The sequence below is a fragment of the Impatiens glandulifera genome, chromosome 8, assembly GCF_907164915.1.
Source record: "Impatiens glandulifera chromosome 8, dImpGla2.1, whole genome shotgun sequence".
NCBI lineage: Eukaryota > Viridiplantae > Streptophyta > Magnoliopsida > Ericales > Balsaminaceae > Impatiens > Impatiens glandulifera.
The window spans coordinates 6,875,426-6,897,896 of record NC_061869.1 but is presented as its reverse complement, the minus strand read 5'-3'; the positions used below and the strand labels follow the sequence as shown (position 1 = coordinate 6,897,896).

The window sequence follows — 22,471 nt, the reverse complement described above, 5'->3', positions numbered from 1 at the left end:
AAAACGTTTTTCAAATCATTATTGTGTTGAAATTTATGGGTCACTATTATAATAAATAATTATGCAAATGTAATTTTTTTACATAAATAAAAATAATGTGATCTAATGTAAAATTAAGTTTATAAACTTATGTGTGTATTTGTCATTAGTATAAAGTGAGAATACTTAAGTGAAATTTCTAATTTTATGAAGGGGCTGAATTGAAAATATTCAGACAAAATAACTAATATTATGGTTATTTTTTGAGAAAATTGTTAAAATTATTTTATTAAAATTCTAAAAGTGAGAGAGTCAAGGATCAAAACTAGACAAATCATATGTATGATTAAAGGATGACAATCAAACGACCCTAAAGAACCTAGTTAATAGCAATCAAACATACAAACAAAAATTACAAATAAAGATTATAAACTGTATCAAATCCTAATTATCCTAATAAGGATTTTTATTTTCATATCAACCTGTTGTCTTTCTCTTTTCCTTCCTCTTCCCTTCCTCTTCCAATTAAATAGGGATAAACTGAAGAGTTTGATAAATATTGCATATTCTCATTTTGATTTCTTTCTTTATATGAATACGTTCTGATTTGTAACGGTGTGATCCCATTTGAGGTACAATCAATTTCCTCTATTGCGTCCCCATCAACAGAGAGAAACTAACCTGCACTCATCAATTGGAAGATCCATCCCATTTATAAAGGAAGAGAATATTAAAGAATCTTTCAATTCTAAAGAAATAGAAGATGAGTATAAATAAATTAGGATTTAATTGAGATAAATTATACAAATGGTATCATATATATATATATATGAGATGAAATTTGAAATTTATAGATAATTTAAAAGAATTTTTATTCGAAATATATATATATATATATATTTATATATTTTGATTTGTGATAATTTCTAATAAATTTAATGTAAAATATAAACATTTATGATATTTTTTATGATTCAAACTAATAGATTTAGGATGGAGGAATTATATGATTTGATTGTTAAACAATTATTATTAAAGATTCTTAAATTTAGAGATATTTAGATTCTTGTTAAGTCTGAAGGATTTCTTTATTTGACGTGAAACAATTAGTAGTAATGAGGTATATTTAGATTCTTGTTAAGTCAGGAATTTATATAATATATATATATATATATAATATACATTATAAATAAATATAAGAGAGAATTGCGGAGTATATATATATATATATATATATATATATATATATATATATATATATATATATATATATATATAAATTAAGAAAACAAAAAGTATTTTGTTTTTCATATTTTATATGAGATTAAAATAATACCGTCAAACTTATGAATAAATTTAGAATTAATAAAAGTGAAACTTAAGTTCAGATTATAAGAATTTTTAGAAATTTGGTTTAACAAATCTTAAAATTTTATTACTTATTTAATTCGGGAGCTCATTTATTTTGTTAGATTAATTAGGCATATTACAAATTTCAAATTCAAGAATTAAGTTTTGACATGTATAATTTTTTTTTTTATAATAAAATTAAATAAACTATATAACATTTATTAATATATTACCGTTCATTAATTGAATTCTATTTATTTATTGATATAAATAATCACCAAAATGACAATATTTGTTGAAATTGATTCAATAAAATTTTGAATGTGTAGTATTTTGTATTTCATGTGATTATATTATTTAATTCAAAGATTTATAATTAATTAACCGAATTATATAAATATTTGTGATGGTAAACATGTAATCATTATAAAGTCTTATTTATGTGAATAATTAATCTATCCAAAGATGATACTCTCTTCTAGTCTAGCGGCAAGAAGAGGTGAATAATCTCACCCCTAAGGTTCTAAGTTCGAGTCCGTCAGGCGCGGCAAATGGTGGGATACATATTTAATCCATTGTACCATTTTTTTATCTATCCAAAGATAAATTTAATTATTTGACTTGTGTTATTATTAATGTTTGATCATTACAACAAAATACTATTAGTATTTAATATTAGTGTCCAAAGACTTGATATTAATGTTGTGTTATGTAATTTGAGATGGGATAAATCAAAATTTGAATTTATTTGTTCGTTCTCAAAAAAAAAAAATTGAATTTATTTGTTACTTAAGATTATAAACATAAGCATGTTATTAAAATAATTTATTACTTTTTTAGTACAACTATTGATATAGTATATGCTAATGCTAATTCAATTCTGATCTTTAATGAAAGAAATTTTAAGGATTAGAAAGAGAATATTTTTATTGTTTTCGGATGCATGGATATCAACTATTCGTTTAGAATGGATGAGTTCACTCCTACTACGGATGATAATAACTATCATGATATGAGAATATATGAGAAGTGGGAACGTTCTAATCCTTTGAGTCATATGATCATTAAGTGTGGCATACTTGAGGCTTTGAGGCTTTTAGGGGAGTAGTATCTGATGAGATCACCAATGCCAAAAATTTTCTTGCCGAAATCAAAAAAGTACTTTGAGAAAAGTGATAAAACATAAACTAGCACTCTTTTAAAGAGACTAATTTCAATAAAGTTTAAAGTTAAGGAAATTATAAGGGAGTACATCATGGCAATGTCTCATGTTGTTTCTAAGTTGAAAGCACTCAAACTCAAGATGTCTGAAGACTTACTTGTGCACTTGGTGCTTATATCTCTTCAGGTTCAATTTAGTCAATTTCTAGTCAGTTATAACTATGAAAAGGAAAAATCGTCTCTTAATGAGCTCATTTCATTTTGTGTACAAGAGGGAGAGAGATTGAAGTAAAACAAGACTAACAATGCCTATTTTGCAAGCACCTCTAAAGAAAGTGGTATAAAGAGGAAAAATGAGGTTGCTAAAAATAAATATTCTTTTGTAAGAAGGATGGACATCAAAATAAAAAATGTCATAAGTACCATATTTGGCGTGCTAAGAAAGGTACATTTCTTAATTTAGTCTGTTCTGAAGTTAATTTAGCTTCAGTACCGAGAAATACTTGATGGTTAGACTCTGGTTCTACTGCTAACATAAACGTTTCATTGTAGGATTCCTTGAATTACCGAAGACCAATTGATGATAAAAGACGCATTTATGTTATAGATGGGAAATTGGTAGAAGTGGAAGCAATATGGAATTTTAGATTGTTATTAAGTATTGATTATTATTTAGATTTAATAGATACTTTTGTTGTACCGTCATTTAGACGTAAATTGATATATGTTGTTTGTATGGAGAAATTGAGATATCATTGTTCATTTAGAAACATAAATTTAACTTTATCTATTAATTCTAAAGTTGTTTGATCCACTTATAGCTTATGATAATCTTTATTTTCATGAAATAGTTGTTTCTTATAATGAAACCTTGAATGTGGAATCACATGGTACTAAGTGTAAAATAAATAATGAAAATTCAAGTTCCTTATAACATAAGCGATTAGGACATATCTCTAGAAATAGAGTTGAAAGACTTGTTTCTGGAGGAATTTTAGATAAAATTGAATTTCCATACATCAATGTATGCATTGAATGCATTAAAGGAAAGAGACTAAAAAAAAGAAATTATGTACAATAAGGGAAATTGATGTCTTCGATTTGATACAAACAGACATTTGTGGGCCATTTCCTACATCTTCTTGGAATGGTCAACAAAACTTTGTATCATTTTTAGATGACTGTTCAAGATATGCATACATATTTCTAATTCATGAAAAATCACAAGTATTGGATGCGTTCAAATTATTTCAAATTGAAGTTGAAAACCAACTCAATAAAAGAATAAAAAAAGTCAAATATGACGGTGGTGGTGAATATTACGGTAGATATGACAGTTCAAGTGAACAACGTTCATGGCCTTTTACCAGATACCTAGAGGAGTGTGGGATTGTTCCATAATGCACCATACCTAGTTCACCTAGAATGAATGGTGTGCCTGAAAGACGTAATCCCATTATTAAGGACATGGTAAAAGTATGATTAGTCATTTGACTTTACCAGAATCCCTATGAGGAGAGACATTAAAGACTGCATCTTACATTTTAAATAAAGTACCAACTACATCAACTGCTAAAACACCTTATGAGCTTTTGACTTATCGTAAACCTAATTTAAAACATTTTCATGTTTAGGGATATCCTGTTGAGGCAATGCTTTATAGACCGAATAAAAGAAAATTTGATCTCAAAACAGTCAGAAGTTCTTTTATTAGGAACTCTAAACGATCAAGGAATATAAATTTTATGATCCCATGTTAAATAAATTTTTTTAGGCGAGAATTGCAATATTTTTTGAGGATATTGAGTTTGATGGTAGAAATGACTTTGAAGATAATTTGAATTCAACAATTCCTATTAAGGAAGACTTGATTCATATCCTAAATGTTTTTGACATTGATATGGATTTCATTCCTATTGCTGATCAAGTTCAAAATTAAGAGCAACAAGACATTGTTAAACAAATTCATAAAGAACAAACTCAACAACCTCAAGATCAAGTGCTTTTAAGACGATCCACTGGAGAAAGAAGAACAACTATATCAAATGATTGTATAGTTGGAAGGAAAGTAAAGTTCATAGTCATGGAAATCTCATATGAATGAAGGCCACACATGTGTGCTTTCTGCAATACTTTCCAACATGCTAGCACTAAATGTGTAAAAATAATTGAGGAAAATTAAAAAAATCCTAAAACCTCGAGAAAAAAAGCCAAAAAATGAAACAAAAAAATTAAGGATCAAAGAATATATTGAGAAAGTTAAAGGCAATCAGCAAGGAAAAAATACAAAGAAAGAAATCAAGGAAGAATTAGAGAAGGAATAAAAAAATTATGTAGAGGAAGAAAGTAAGGTATAATCAGATAATGAAGAAAGAACTAAAATTGAGGAAACATAGGATGTTGAAGAAGATAAACCTAAAGACAAAGAAAATGAAAAGGCAAGAGATGAAAGAAATTATATAGTAAAGGAGAAAAGTGAAAAGGAAATTCAGGTTGTTGATCCTCAATTACGTAAAACTAAATCATAGAAAAGTAATGACAAAAGCTCTGAAATTCTAAAAAATAATATTTTTGTATCATATTAGTACGGGTTCATACAAAGGAAGATTAAATAATGGGAGTAGACAGACATCATCATCTGCTTCAATTTAATCTCTCTTCATAAAGAACAAGAGAGAGAGAGGACATGAAAAAAGGCAATATGGTCAAAAAAAGAACATTGAGACATCACAAGTTGGGATAGATAAATTGTAGTGTTTGTTCATTATAGATTATGTTTATAATGTGGTTTGATTGGGACCTTTCAAAACCTTTTAAGTAATTTGTTTGTGATATTACAATCAAAACTAGGGTTTGTCTAGTTAAACTATTTTCCCAAATAAAAAATAATACTCTAAAAGACGGTAGATACTAGTCATCCATTGATAATGTAAAAGTAAGTGAATTGCTGACTACACTTTATCGTGACACATACGAAGACAACTTACCATAATACCAATATTTTTTCAAACACTTATCATTCGTAAAAGTTGCATTATGAATATCACCGAATATAAAGTACGAGATATTAGATGAAATATTTGACTTCTAAAATTTCTCTTAACAAAAATCCTATGGAATCATCTTATCAAAAAATTGTAATAATGTCCCACAATGAAAATTATTAGTGTCTTGAGAACGCATAGAATTTTATTCAAATGGGTACCCTTGTTTGCGTCTTAAAAAAAACAAAAGATTGTTTTGAGAAAAACCCACATTTATATTTTTTTTGGGAAAACGGTTAAAACCATTTCATTAAAATCCAAAAGTGAGTGGATCGAAAATCAAATCTAGACAAACTCATTAATATTATTAATTTCCATTATAAATCTAATACTTCATCATTTAGTGTTCATTTAGTGTGATATCTACTACAAGTATATACCATTCATTTTGTTCTTTATAAAATATAAATTTTGTAATATTATAACAATTAATAAGAGGTTTCTTGTTATATAACCCACATAATAAAAAAAACAAAGGGACACAATTAGGGAAAAAAAGTAAGAAGGGATATTTTTAATTAAAATTTCACCAATCAAAAAATTGTATTGGATCGATTTAGGCTATATAAATTGTTCCTAATTTAATTTAAACAAATCAGATGAACCAATATATTTGAATGAATGAGAAAAGGCTTTAAAATAGTAGTAAAAACCATTTATTATAAACAAATGGCTTCCACCCAATATAATTCAAATAAAAAAATTGAACTTAGAGAGATCATGTTAAAGTTTCAATTGAATTAATAGTCATACAAATATTGCAGGTTAATCTTTCCTTTTCCAAAAAATAAACCATTGTACAAAACTAAAATAATATTCATCAACAAATGTGAGTGAGATGAATATATTTTAAGTGAAAGAACAATACACTATATATTACCGTAATAAATGCCTCAAGAAATGACATATTCTATTAAAATTAGTTATTCACTTTAATTGTTTTGAAGGAGGTAATTAAATCACTCATTTGTCCACGGATCCGATATTAATCCTCTCTTACCAACTAATTGATATACTTGCTATTGAGTGATTGTCATCAAATAACATAATATTTTAAATATTACAAACATAAAACAAGATACAATACAAATAAATGAAATCACCAAAACAGTGGGATGATTTGAGGTATATGTTAGATACATTACCTTTAAAATAATTTTAACCCTTTTATGTTGAAATTTATCGTACATGTTTGTTTCTCAGGATATATCGAATCTAATAGTGATCCAGTAATGAAATCACTACGCAACAAAATGGACAAACGTGAATTATAATCACCAGATTTAAGGGAAACTGAAATCACTAAAAATCTATGCACATACCAATTTATAATATTAAAATAATTATTTTTAAATAAATAAAATCAAAATAATTAACCCCATACCAAAAATCTATTTTAAAAAATTAATTAGGATTAATTAATGTGTTAATTAATCAAATTAATTAAAAGTTATTGCCAAATTAACTAATTAATGTGTTAATTAATCAAATTAATTAAAAAATTTGGAATACATGTTGCACTAATAATTTTTTAAAATAATTTAAAAATATTAAAATATAAAAATAAATAATTTAGAGTAAATTTTATATCAAATTCGCTTAAAAGAATTATTTTATTTCAATTCTAAAAATATACAACAAAAAAATTGATAAAATAATTCTCATATTTATTTTCATATTTTGTGTATTTAAAATGATCAAAATTAAAGCAAAAATAGTGAAAGAAAAATCAATTTTAAACGAAGAAATAGAAAGAAGAAACTACCGCCGCAACCGCACGCGTTGAATCAGTCCGCTGCAGCCGAAGACTCTTATTTCAGTGAAAGTTTTTAGATTTGAATTTGATTAGGTGTTAAGCCGGCCATTGTTTGTTGATGATGGATAATGTTTACATATAGTAGTTTTAATATTTTTTACTATGTTGTTTATGTCTGGATTGTTAAATTTAAATTGAGAACAACATCACAATCAATTGCTCAAATAAACTTGTATGAGGAATTAATTAATTTAGTAAGAATTATCCTACCTCATTTTCTTCTAATTGTGTCCCTTTATTTGATTTATTATATTGTTTAATATCAAGAAACCCTTTATTAAATTGTTGAAATTTTTATGAAAACTTTATTTCAAATATAATATTTTAAAGCAATAAAAGAAGAAAAGTGAGTTGTAAAAAATATTACAAGCATAGATGTTGAATGAATTAAAACAATAACAATAATGAATTTTGGAATGCATGTGTAAATTAGACATGGGCATTTTATTTGACAAAATATGATTATTAATTCATTAATAGTTTATTATACAATGGATATTTTGGAATAAAAGTTGACTAGTTAGATTATTTCTAGTACCCTTAAACACAATAATTCATACTCACATTAACAAATTAAAAAATAAATTTTGTATTTTGTTTGGCCTTTTTGAAAGGGATATAAATTGATTTATATTTGTTTTATGTTTTTTTTTATTGTTACACTTTTTTGAACTATTTTGTTGTTTAATTTGTTTTTTCAGAAATTTTGTGATTTGTTACAATTTTTTATTTAAATTATTTTCATACCTAAATGAAATTTTTTAAATATAATGTTATAGTTTTGAGTTTAGGACAATTAATCTAATATATTGTGATTTTTGTGTTTTTGTTAATACATGCCTAACCATTTGTCTAGTTCTAATATTATCTTCTTTTTTTTTTTATAAAAGGTTCGTGAAACATTAAAAAATGAGAGCAGTTTAATTACAACTCTAATAATATCTTATTATTTAATATGTTTTTAATTGAGATTTTTATTTACGGTAAAATTTAGTAGCTTTTAATAAATTTATAATTTTTAAAATATTAAAAGTTGTAATATTAGGTCAAGTAACTTTTATACCTAAGATTAAGACAATCTCTTGATCTAAAAACTGAGTATAAAATGCAAGAGAAAATGTGAAACAAAAATCAAGCATTAAGTAGACAATCAAATAACATACAAGAATATGGTTAAAACTTGTATTCATTTGTTTGTCTTGGCCTTGGACATGTTTCTAGTTGTCCATGCATTTTTTTTAATGATAAAACATTAATATCATTTTTTTAATGATAAAACATTAATATCTTCAAAGTTTGTGAAATATTTATTGGGCTTCAACAAATGTGAAAAAGTTAAGGAACTTATTAAATGAAAATGTAACGTTCAAAATAATTCTGGCCTCTCCATGGTTTGTCTCTACTAAATAATTAGTTTTACATCACCTAGGTTATAAATGAGCAAGGGACCATATGTCGGTTCCTAGGAATTGATAATCAAACACACTATCGAGGCTAGTGAAACTTATTTTGGAGTCATGAAATGTTTAACAAATTTGGAAGATAATAATGTTTTATCAATTTTACGAGTCTAAATTCGTCAATGTCGGGAAATCGATTCAAGTATTTGTTAGCCCTGTTACATATCTTCCTCTCGAATTCCAGGTGAAATGAGAAATTAAAAATGGTAAGTTAAGATGATTCAAATTAATTTTTAATAATGTCAAATTAATCAACTGTGAGAAATGAACACACATGGAGCTATTTTTAAGATAATCAATTTAGTCTGAATTATAAGAGTTGCCACCTAATTTTTATTTTGAGAAATTAGGAAAGAAAATTTTATAAATTCTTTTAGTCTAGGTCTTGATTAAGTGTGGAAAAGATGTCCGGCCATGTTCAATGCCTATTAATACCATATTTAACGCATTTTTTAGTTAAAAATTTAGGGTTTTTTTCAAAAAAAAATTCATATTCAGTGCTTTTTTCAGTTAAAAATAATTCTTTTTATCAAAAAGTTTTGTGTTTTTTTTTTAAAGAATATGACCATGTTCTTATAATGCCGTGTTCTATTAACATTGCAATTTAAAAAAACTTGAATTTTCTTTTAAACAGTTTCATAAAATTGTTTAGAAAAAAAATAAAATTTTCAATATGAAAAAAAATACAAGAACATGACCTTGTTCTTGTTTTTTACAAGGCCATGTTCATGTATTTCTTCAGCTAAAACATGGTCTTGTTCGTTACCTTTCGGGTTCAACGGACAATTTGTTCAATACTTTATCTTCTTTTATGTTGTATTTGTTGCAATCCTGAATCGAAGAAGTTATGTGTTTTCTATATAAAATAAAAAGTCTTTTGTATAACTAAAGTTGAAAAACCTACCATTACGACATAAAAATTTGTAGTAATTGAGTTCACGCAATGAATTTATATAGGGTCTTGGGTTTGTAAAAGATTTTCGTCGGAGAGATTTGATAAGGAGAGATGAAATGATTGCGGGAAACAAATTTAGAATTTTAAAAAAAAAATCCTTGAATCATGACCTTATTTTGTCCGTATTATTTCTCTATTTTAATATATTGTCACATCATTAATTTTGACCCATAATACTACTATTTTTGCCACCTTTAGACATGAAAAAACATATTATAAATATTTTAAACATGTTTATTTGAACAAATTAATGTTTATGTAAATAAATTTAATTGAAAAGATTGGATAACCTATTTAAAGTTGAATCATTGTTCCATACTATTAATAAATATTAAGTCAAATATTAAGTCAAATTGATAACTTTGTAGAGCAACTTATCAAAGTTAATAGAGTAGTTTAAGTTATAAAAATTTGTAATTAAAAAAATAAAAATTATGTTAGATTCTCTTTTAAAATGTCTTAAATTGTCTTAAATTAAAATGAAAGTTATAAATTTAAAGATAGTCCTAACTTTTTATAAAAAAAAATATTTTTAAGTAAATATTATTTTGCAAGTATGTTATTTGAAAATTTTTATATAATAGTAATATATTTTTAAAATTATTTAATTTATTAACTAAAATATTATTCTTGTTCTAGCTATATATATAAAGATTAGAAACGTTGGAAACAATAATTGTATCCCCACTCCATACACCTTTCAAACATTTTTCAATTCACCCAGGATCCATGATCCATCAATATTCATGGTTCATACTTTCTCACTTTCCTTATATTTTCTCACTTTCCTTATATATTGATCGATTAATTAAAGAAATGTTAGTATTTACTGCTGTGTGTGGGCGCAGGATTTTTTTCCGCAGAGATAATGATTCCAAAGCGAAAAACAGCAATGCCTTTTAAACTTTTGATATAGGGCAGAATGAGAGCCGATTTCCCCGATAATTTCAATCAACTCTCAGACATTGTCACGGTAATTAATTAATAATTCGTGGAGATCTTGTTACTAATGAGTTATAATACGATCTCGAAATTTAGGTATCTTCGGTTTAAAAGGACCAAAAAAGTTATATTACAAAATAAAGAAATAAAATGACATAGCAAATAAATGTGAAATACACGTATAAATAAATTAACAATGTTATAAGGAGTAATATAAAAAAAGAGTTCTCAAGCGATAAAAAGTTAAGGAGATATTTAAATTTGACAAAACACTTCGACTAGAGTCTTAATTAATTTATCATTTATTCGGTCATTTTTTTATAGTAATATAATTATAATTCTCTATTATAAATATTCATTCATCATTTATTAAAAAAATTATTATTAATATTAACATATAATCTAAACTTAAATAATTAATACTTATTTTATTATCTAGTATGTGTTTAAAAAATTAAATATCAATAGCTGACCCTAAAATCTAAACGAATGGGTTGATTAAAGTATAAGTTCAATTAATAAGTTAATTTGGATATATATATATATATATATATATATATATATATATATATATATATATATATATATATATATATATATATATATATATTTACAAAATAAAAAGAACTAACATTAAATTTAGTAATATTTCTTGAAAATTATACCTAGCAAAATTAAATATAATGTTACGAACCAGTTATAAACAATTTATAATTTTATATAAAAGTCTAAAACTATTTAATTAACAAAAACATTTATGTGTATGTGCTACCTTTTTATTATTAGAATTAGACAAAATTTGATATTTTTCACATTTAAGTTAAAAAAAATAGTTAGTTTTTTTTTATTATACTTATTCTCTCTTAATAATAATAATAATTATAATAAGTGTTCAATTCAATAACTAGTTAGATTAAATATAATTTGGGTTTAATTGGTTTTGAGATTAAATTATTCTTTTAACATTAGGATCAAGGATTATTCTTCTGTTTTCATGGATTAATATTCAAATTTTGAACTGCGTTACTAATATGCTAATATATTTATTATATACAATGCTAATATGTGTATTAAAAAATAATTATATTAAAATTATTTAATTTATTTATTGATAGAAAACAAATTATTTTGCACAAATAAAATCCCAAATAGATTAGAAATACAATTCGAAAATTCCGTGAATGTCATCAGTACCCAAGACTCTTCTGAGTTCTCCTTTCTCTAGAAATGGCCACATTATGGAAGATGGATCCTCACTGTGGTCAAGACCAAGGATGTGTCCTATCTCATGCAGTGCAGCTGATTCAATGTCTATTGTATCAGGGTGTCCAATGCTCCCCCATGTAACCTCTGCGTTGAATTCGAGCGTCCCCGAAGGCGGATGAAATGCCTGAGCAAATCTGTCACCGAAGCGGTCGCTCTTAAGATAATATATTTTCACATCCGCTGTGTTAAATGAAGAAGCTTTGGAAAGAAAAATCATGGAGTTATCATGCCAAGTCTTAAATGCAGATTCAAGGGGTTCAGTAAATATTACTGGCATTTGGTTATGCATAGCCCAGGTTAGGCTGTACTTGGACCACTTTGGTCCTAGAAACGCAAAGTATGAATTGTTAAAGGGGTCCCGGACTAACTTCATCCCGTGCTTGATGGAAGTTCCATTGACCAAATCAGGGAAGTTAAATCGATGTTTCACCATTATTGACAAAGTCTCGTTGTCTAAAATCCCTGAAACATTTGTATTAAAGAATAGTTGAAATTTCTTGATACCTTTTTTCAAGGCGTGATCAAAAACATTTAAGTCATTAAATGTGTCGAGACTCCTTTGGTAGTGACCATCTGTGGAGGGACTCATATAACCATACTTGGAAAGGTAAATCCTTACTTGTTCAAGCCCTTTGACTGTATCGCCTCTCTTGGAGCCCATAAATTGTTTAACAAACTTGGAAGATGATGTTTTATCATTACAAGATGATGCTTGTACAATTAGGAACAAGATCAAGATCAAGATCAAGACATGAACCATTTTCATCTTTGTTATTTGATGAGGTCATTTAGTTATTGATTTTCATTTCACTGTTTCTTAAGAATTATATATACAATTAATTTTGAGATAAAAAAAGATTCTTATAATATCATTTTCATTTTCTTAGTTAAGTTAATTATTATTTTTAACAAGGGATTATAGAATGACCTATCACTCCAACTTAAAGCATTTTAAATGAAAATCGAATATAATATTATAACAAAATAATTTATTTTTACTATTGTAACGGTTTTAAAATTAGTTAAGCTTATCAGTCTTTTTATAGATAAAAATCAATCAAATTAGACACAAAAGACACCACGAATTTGATAGTTGAGAGGATAACACGAAACGACACTTCGATTATTTAAATCATATTTGTATTTTATTATTCATTGTGAACTGATATGATAAGCGACATAAGTCACAAAGATTGTGCATAGATATCATATTATTGGAAAAGAAGAAAAAATATAAATTTATTTTGTTTTGAACAATAAGCATTCATTAAAATGTGTTGTTTAAGACAAATGACAAGATAATACAAAATAAAAAAAATTAAACCAATAAAATGATCAAGGTAAAAAAAATGACAAAAAAAAAAACTTTTGCTAAAACATATTGTTCATTAGTGAGACATGTCTAGAGTGTAGATTATGAATAATAATATACTATGTCTTTAGTAAGAAATTCATGATAACCTATCAAAGTCTTATAACTCTTATTTTGTATATCGACTAGTGTTGTAATCTTTTTTTTTAAGATAAATTATATATATTCATCTGTATATTACATTAAGTTTAAATCTAATATAACTATTTCAGATTCCATATACTACACATCCATGTTTACCATTTTATGGATCAGTAAGAAAGTGACGATAGGTCGTTTTCGAAAAAACATAAATTCAAGTTTACTATGCATTTCAAAAGCCATTATTAATATTGATATTGTGATAATCGATCAACATTTAGTCTTTCATATCTATTATAATTAAGACTACAACATTCACTTTTCTTCTTCTTAATGTTTTAAAATCTAAAATTTGTAATATTACAACAATTCAATAAGAGTTTTTTTTAGGGACACAATTAGAAAAGAAATATAGTGTGAAGAGATAATTATAACTAAAATTCATCCCTCAAAAAATTGTATTTGATCAATTAAGTATATATATATATATATATATATATATATATATATATATATATATATATATATATATATATATATATATATATATATATATATATATTTTGTTCATAATTTAATTTAAGGGGTAAGAGATCAATAATAACCCATCAAACCCATCAAAGTCCTTTTCATTGGTTAATTAAGGAACAAATAAATAATTGTTGTAACAAGTTTAAGCTAAATAAAAAAAACATTACTTATAAAATCAAATTGTATCATATATATCTTGTAAAAATCCTAATAATTTGGTGCTAATTCATAAAAGAAACTACATATACATATTTTTGGGAAATTTGAGCAGATGACCTAAAAACAGGGTGAAATGTGGAAAGTGAGGGTGGATAATTTAAATAGCGCTGGTGACCCCTTTTATTGTTTTTGGACAAAAATGCCCCAGTTGCGTGACGCAATTTTTTATTTTTCAAAAAATTTTAATTATGAAATTTTTTTGGACGAAAATGCCCCAGTTGCATCACGCGACCCCAGTTGCGTTACGTAATCGCGTCACGCGACCCCAGTTGCGTTACGCAATCGCGTCACGCGACCCCAGTTGCTTTACGCAATCGCGTCACGCGACCCCAGTTGCGTTACGCAATCGCGTCACGCGACCCCAGTTGCGTCATGCAATCGCGAGACGAAAAAAAAAAATTGAAAAAAAAAATTCTGATTGTGTCACGCAACTGGAGTTGCGTTACGCAAGTGTACAATTGTCATTAAAAAAAAAGAGGTTTACCAGCGCTCTTTAAATTATCCACCCTCACTTTCCGTATTTCACCCTGTTTTTAGGGTCATCTGCTCAAATTCCATATTTTACTCTGTTTTTATTTTTTTTAAATATATATTTTATAAACAAATTACATCTAGTTAAAATCTTCTTAAATTTTTTGGATTTTATTTTTTACATCAAGTTTAAATCCAATAACTGTATTTCAGACTCCAAATTCTACAACCACAATTTGACCCATGCATTTCAAAAACTCTATTTCAGAGTCTATTAATATTGATATTGTGATAATCTATTAACATTTAGTGCCATATTTTTTTTCTTTTTAATGTTTTAAAATCTAAAACTTGTAATATATTAACAATTCAATACTTTATTTTTATATACAAACAACATAATAAATATAATAAAGTGACACAATTAGAAAAAGAATGAATAATTCTAACTAAAATTTCACCCCTCAAACAAATGTATTTAATCAATTAAGGCCATATATATTGTTCTTAATTTAATTTAAACAAACCAGATGGGAATCAACATATTTGAATGAACTAGAAAAAAAAAAGTTAAAAACATTATAAACAAAATGGCTTCTCACGAATCCCACTCAATATAATTCAAATAAAAAAAGTTTAAACTTAAGAGACGTTAAAGTTTTAATATTGAAGTAATTGTCATACAAATATCGTGGGATAATCTTTTAATTTCTTAGAAATAAACTATTGTATGAAAATAAAATAATAATCATCAACAAATGTGAGTGAGACGATCATATTTTAAGTCAAAAGACAACACACTATTGTAGTCTATAATGAATGTCTCAAGAAATGATATATTCTATTAGAATGAGTTCTTCACTTAAATTGGTTTGAATGGTAATTCAATCATTTGTCAATAATCTTCTAATTGATGTATTTACAATGCATTTCTTCTCTCCCGAAAAACTGTTGTCTGATTCATCAATGTTGTTTAATATCTCGTTAAAATGTATAAATACAAAATAAATTAATGCAAAACGTATCTTCAAGTTATGGTGCGTTCCCATATTAGATTTAGATAGTTAAATAGGCAGTACAAACTATTAAAGTGCCCCGAAAAAACTTCACCCGATGCTTGATTTACAAGAGTTCCATTGACCAAATTGAGGAGGCCACAACTAGGCTTTAACATTAACGAACATAAAACCCCAAAACAATATTGAGATGTAACAAAATTTGAAATTTCCTGATAACTTATTCCAAGGTATAATCAAGAATTAAAATTTACTTAGGTAGCTTAGTGAGAATGGTCTTTCTTAATAGATATTTGGTCCCAAGTTCGATTTCTAACGTCAATGATGGTGATTTTGAGGGATCGTGCTAGTTTTTTTCAGAAAATAAACTCTAACTAAAAAAAGCGAGTCATCTCCCCCATACATCACAATTTCGGTTGGCAGTGATCAACAGTTTGATAACTGAGATAAGGTTTAATCTAACAAAACTTTGTCAAGTCGTTAAATATGAACCAATTCTTTTCACAAATTGGAGAATAAGTGGAGCTTCTTAATTCACCTTTTAATAGTGTAGTTAGGCTATAGGATATTTGAATGATCATTAATAATCTAGATTGTTTGATAATATTTAACAGCTTAAAACGTTATGAGAACTATAATTATAATTTTAGGTGATAAAATTAAATACAAGAATATATTTTGATTTTAAAAACAGTTATAGGATTATAAGAAAAATAAGGTTATAGTTATATTAATCATAGAATTATTGTTTTCAATTTGTAATCCCGCTCAAAGGTTTATAGATAGCCAACTCATTTGATAGTTTTGAAGGAGATTTTATTTGAAGACATATAAACTAATTTATTATTTATTAATATAAAAATATTGTGTTAATAATGCAAATGACATGTTTATCAACATTTTCTTCTGAAGAATTCAAGATTAAATTTAATATGTAAAGAAAAATAATTCATTTGGTTAAATCATCGTCTTTTTATATAGATATAAATATTAATATTTATGATAAAAGACCAAATATAAATAAATAGGATGAAATAAAATTATATATATAAATAAATAAAAACATTATTATATATTATAATTATTTATTTATAATAAAAATAAGTTTAATTTTTTAAGAAAATATGTATATATATAAAAAGAAATAATATTATATAATTATGCAAATTTATTAGGATGGTAGTTAGGTTAGGTCTAAAATTCGCAATCACATGTATGATAGTCAAAAAATAACAATTTTTTTCTCTTTTTTCTCTCTCATCACCTTTTATCCTTTTTTTCAACTAGTGACACATCATTCCCTCCCTCAAATTCCCTCCCTCTATCACTCCTCTAAATAAAACTTCACCCTTCACCTCTCAGTCGAACTCTAAACCATCAAAATCTAACTAATGTTAGTCATCGACTCATGGTTCCAGACCATTTTCAAAAATATATATACTCAGTCGAACAACAATTGATATGATCATGATGAGAAGAATAATTATTGTTTGGTTGAATAATATTAGATTGAGTTATTAATTGTGATCCTCATGAACGCCGCCGGCCGCTTCTGAAATTGTCTGATTTGCGTTTCTTTTATATATATGGTAAAACATCTAATTAAAGTTCTTAGTACGTACATACATCAAACAAAAACAACAATGAGAGATCTTTACATTAAAATTAAACTTTCTTTCAATTCAATTGAATCAATTTTAAAAAGAATTGAAGCTTTAAGAAGAGATAATTGAACTTGTTCTAGGATAGGTATATATATATATTTTCGAAAATGGTTTGGAACCATGGACTCAGTCCATGACTATTATCAGTTATACTTTGTTGGTTTAGAATTTGGCTGGGAGGTTGGTTGGGAGATGAGCTAGAGAATGGGATGGTGTTGCAACCGTACGTCTGGGGAGATGAAAAGGGGATGGGGGTTATTTTTTCTTATGTCTAGTTGAACATGATATAATTCTAAGTTACAAAAACATGTGAATAGGAGGTCGCAAGGAAAAATTATAAGATTGTAACTTCGTTAGAGATTTCCATCACATTTGAATAAAATTGACACATTTAGTCAAGTTCATATATAAAAATAGAATTTTAATACTTAAACGGTCTCCCTTTTATTTATTTATTTATTGATGACAAACAAATTATTTTGCACAAATAAAATCCCAAATAGATTTAATCAGCATATAATTCGGTAATTCCTTGAATGTCATCATCATGCAAGATTCTTTTTCTCATGGGCTTGTCATCGAATGGCCACATTACTGCAGCTCTAACCGCACTGTGATCAAGACCAAGGATGTGTCCTAGACTCCTAGCTCATGAAAAGCAATTGTTTCGATGTCGGCTGTATCACAATGTGACCCTCGAAAGTCCACCACCCAAGTAACGTCTGCGTTGAAATGGAGCTCCCCCCGAGGCGGATAAAATGAGTGAGCTAGATCGTCCTCTTCGAAGGGGATATTATCATAGTGGATTCCACTATAAAAACTTATTTTCACATCCGCAGCCTCAAATAAAGAAGCTTTACTAAAACGAAACACAGAGCTATCGGCCCAAGTCTTAAGTGCAAAAGAAATGGGCAAATTGGCTTCTGGTGGTGATCCGGAACGTAGAGCCCACGTTAGGTTGAACTTCTCCCACTTTGATCCAACATACGTGAAGTATGAACGGTTAAAGGGGTTCCGAACTAACTTCACCCCACGCTTGATGAGAGTTCCATTGACCAAATCAGGTAAGTTACATCTTGGCTTCACCATTATTGACAAAGTTTCCTCGTCTAAAATCCCGGAAACATTTATATTAAAATAGAGTTGAAACTTCTTGATACTTTTTTCAAGACGTGATCAAAATCATTTGATTCATTAAATGTGTCGAGACTTCTCTGGTAGCGACCATCCGTGGAGGGACCCAAATAACCATATTTGGAAAGATACTTCCTTACTTGTTCAAGTCCCTTGATTGTGTCACCTTTCTTCGAGCCTAACAAATGCTTAGCAAACTCAGAAGATGATGTTTCATCATTAAAAGATGATACTAATTGTACAATTAGAAACAAGAGAAAGGTCAAGACAGGAAAGAGAATACAAGTTTTAACCATTTTCATCTTTGTTATTAGATATGGTCAATTACTTTTTTATTTTCATTTCACAGTTTCTTTAGAATTTTAAACACAATTTTGAGATCAAAAGATTGTCATAATATCATTTTCATTATTTTGGGTGAACAAATTTAATATATTATTTGATCTAATATTTTTTAAAATGTTTGATTTATATTAAAAATGATAAAAAAAAAAAAATATTTAGTCATAATAACAAAACATTAAATTAAAATAAAATATAAAATCACAAAAATAAAAATAAGAAAAAAATATAAACACGTTGGCGCAAAACAATTTACTTTTACTATTGTAACGATTATAAAAATCTCTTCAAAATATATTAAATAATAATATAATATTAGAATTAGGCGTATATAGACGCACCACAAATTTGATACTTGAGATGACCAATACTAAACTTATATTATGGACATGCATTATAATTATAATTATTTTTTTGAAAAGGTGCCTTATATGATAACTATTATTTAAATAATATTTTTACTTTATGATTATTCATTGTGGACCGACATAATCGATATAACTTGACCAAATTGGTTAGATTGTGCATGGATATCATATAATTGGCACAATGGAGAAAAACATAAATTTATTTTGTTTTGAACAAAATTCATTTCATGAAAATGAATAGTATAAGATAAATGACAAGATGATACAAATAAAGAACAAAACAAAAGTAATAATATGATAAAGGTAAAAAAATATGAAATATAATTTTTGTTGTACATCATGAATAACATACTGTCTTTTTGTAAAAGATTCACGTTACATCAAATCTTTTTAACTGTTGTTCTGTATATCGACTAGTGTTGTTACTGTTGTATAGAAAATTTTAAAAAGTCAAATTATTTTTATTTTTAGGAATCCTTTATTCTCCGACCAACCAAGACATTCATTGTATAATGAAACAGATAATAACTAAGGAATAATTTATTTAAGAGTTGGACTACCAAAAAAAAAAGGAATTATTAAATTTTTTAAATATATATATATATACATTAATTATAAAACTTAGTAATAGAATGTTTTATTTCTCTTTTTAATTATATTTTGTTTTAATAAATAAATAATTATATATATACATTAATATTCTATTTTTATTTTTTATTTTTTATTTTTTAATATATAAATTATAAATTAAATATTATATATAATCTATTTAAATTAAAATAAATTTTCAATATATTCAAATAAAAATAACTCTTTCATTTTTATTAGAGAGAGGGAGGAAATTTGAGAAGAGGAAAGGAAGGAAGGAAGGAAGGAATGATATGTCACAAATTAAAGTATTAGTTGAAAAAATGATAAAAAGTGAGTAGAAGAAAAAAAACAAAAAAATTGTTATTTTTCCTACGAAACAGATTGAGCCACATGTCATTTTTCTCAAATTCTTTTTTCCAAATTTCTTCCTTAATCATTTATCTTTTTATTAATATATTTTTCTTTATATATATTTATTAAATTAATTTTTTATATTTTTATTTAGATTAAAATATTTTTACTTAATTATTTTTTTTTAATTTAATATTTTTTAAATAAATTATATATATATATATATATAATTGGTTAAATGGTTAACATTTCAAACTTGAGATTAGGGTTTGAGTCTCACTTTGTGCAAATTTTAGAGTTTATGTTATAAAGATTGAAAGATAATAATATTGGTATAAATTAGTGAATATTTGAGAGAATGGTAGTGCGAATTTGAGAATGGTAATAATAATGTGAACTCAAATTAGAAGGATTGACAGAATGTTGGTTCGAATTTTAGGATGAAAAAATGATGATACGAATGTCGTTAACAATAAAATCCTTGAAGGATAGGGGAATTCAGGGAATTGTGGTCATTAATAAAGAATGTGAATTTAAATTAGAGAGGTGGTTTGAACGCTATAATAAAATCTTTGAAGGATGAAATATGTGAATTCGAATTAGATAAGATGAATTGCGAAAATATGGTGCGAATTTGAGGATGAATTAATGGTGGTTTGAATGTCATTAATAATGAAAAATTCTTGAAGGATATATGGTACGAATTTGAGGATGAAAGGATATGATAAGTTTAAATGTCGATAATAATGAAAAGTCCTAGAAGGATAGAGATAAGATATGATAAAATATGTGAATTCGAATTGAGAGATTGGTAGTTCGAATGACGTTAATAATGAAAATCCTTAAAGGATAAGTAAAATTCTTCTCATCATATATGTGAATTCGAATTAGATAAGATGAATTGCGAAAATATGGTGCGAATTTGAGGATGAATTAATGGTGGTTTGAATGTCATTAATAATGAAAAATTCTTGAAGGATATATGGTGCGAATTTGAGGATGAAAGGACATGATAAGTTTAAATGTCGATAATAATGAAAAGTCCTAGAAGGATAGAGATAAGATATGATAAAATATGTGAATTCGAATTGAGAGATTGGTAGTTCGAATGACGTTAATAATGAAAATCCTTAAAGGATAAGTAAAATTCTTCTTAAATTTTAAATAATATTTTAATATGTTATTTTATTTATTAGTTTGACAAATGTGTATAATAATTTGAAAATATCAATTAAAAGATTGGACAAAAAAAAATGATAAATATTTTAAATGAGGTAAAATAAATGTTTAACAATTTAAGATTTTGATATTTTTAACTTGTAGAACATAGCAATATAAGTTTAATGTGATTAATTTTTTAATATCTATTTTGTTATCATTTTTTTTCTTTCCTTTTGTTATTATTTTTATATGTTAAATTTAAAACGTTATTTAGAAATTTTAAAATTTAATATTATAAATTCATCCGAAATGGTCTAAAATATTTATTTATGTACTATAATTATTCAATTATGTTTTTAATTTTTATTATTTTTTATCATGTAATATTTATTAAATTAAATGAATTATTATATTTTTTTTAAAAAGAATTGAAGCTTTAAGAAGAGATAATTGAACTTGTTTTAGGATATGTATATATATATATTTTCGAAAATGGTCTGAAACTATGGACTCAGTAGTCCATGACTAACATCAGTTATACTTTGTTGGTTTAGAATTTGGCTGGGAGGTTGGTTGGGAGATGAGCTAGAGAATGAGATGGTGTTGCAACCGTAGAATAGAACCATATAAGTTTAATATGATTATTTTTTTAATATCTTTTTTTTTATCATTTTTTTTCTTTCCTTTTGTTATTATTTTTATATGTTAATTTTAAAATGTTAATTAGAAATTTTAAAATTTAATATTATAAATTCATCCGAAATGGTATAAAATATTTATTTATGTACTATAATTATTCAATTATGTTTTTAATTTTTATTATTTTTTATCATGTAATATTTATTAAATTAAATGAATTGTTATTTTTTTTGAATATGTGATCTTGATTATTAATTTTAAATTGAAAATTATTTTTTAAATTATGTTTATCTAGTTATCTAGTAATTCCTAAGTTAAAATATATGTTTTTAAAATTTTCTTTTATATTAAGTTCAAATCTTTTAAACTTTCTTTTGATTTTTTCACGTTAAGTTTAAATCCAATAACTATTTCATATTCCATAAACTACCTATCCAATTTTATCATACATTCCAAACGCCACTAATATTGATATTATTATATATCAACACTTAGTGTTATCTACCACATGTCAACAACATTCACTTTTTTTCTTTTTAATGTTTTAACATTTAAAAT

The 22,471-nt window shown here is 25.8% G+C and overlaps 2 protein-coding genes across 2 annotated transcripts; both read right to left on the bottom strand.

Moving 5' to 3' along the window:
• Nucleotides 1-11,860: 11,860 nt before the first annotated feature.
• Nucleotides 11,861-12,739, bottom strand: LOC124912837 (metalloendoproteinase 2-MMP-like). Its single transcript, XM_047453481.1, has one exon. The coding sequence runs from the start codon at nucleotides 12,737-12,739 to the stop codon at nucleotides 11,861-11,863; it is 879 nt and encodes a 292-aa protein (XP_047309437.1).
• A 5,224-nt stretch (nucleotides 12,740-17,963) lies between these two features.
• Nucleotides 17,964-18,416, bottom strand: LOC124912836 (metalloendoproteinase 2-MMP-like). Its single transcript, XM_047453480.1, has one exon. The coding sequence runs from the start codon at nucleotides 18,414-18,416 to the stop codon at nucleotides 17,964-17,966; it is 453 nt and encodes a 150-aa protein (XP_047309436.1).
• Nucleotides 18,417-22,471: the final 4,055 nt, after the last annotated feature.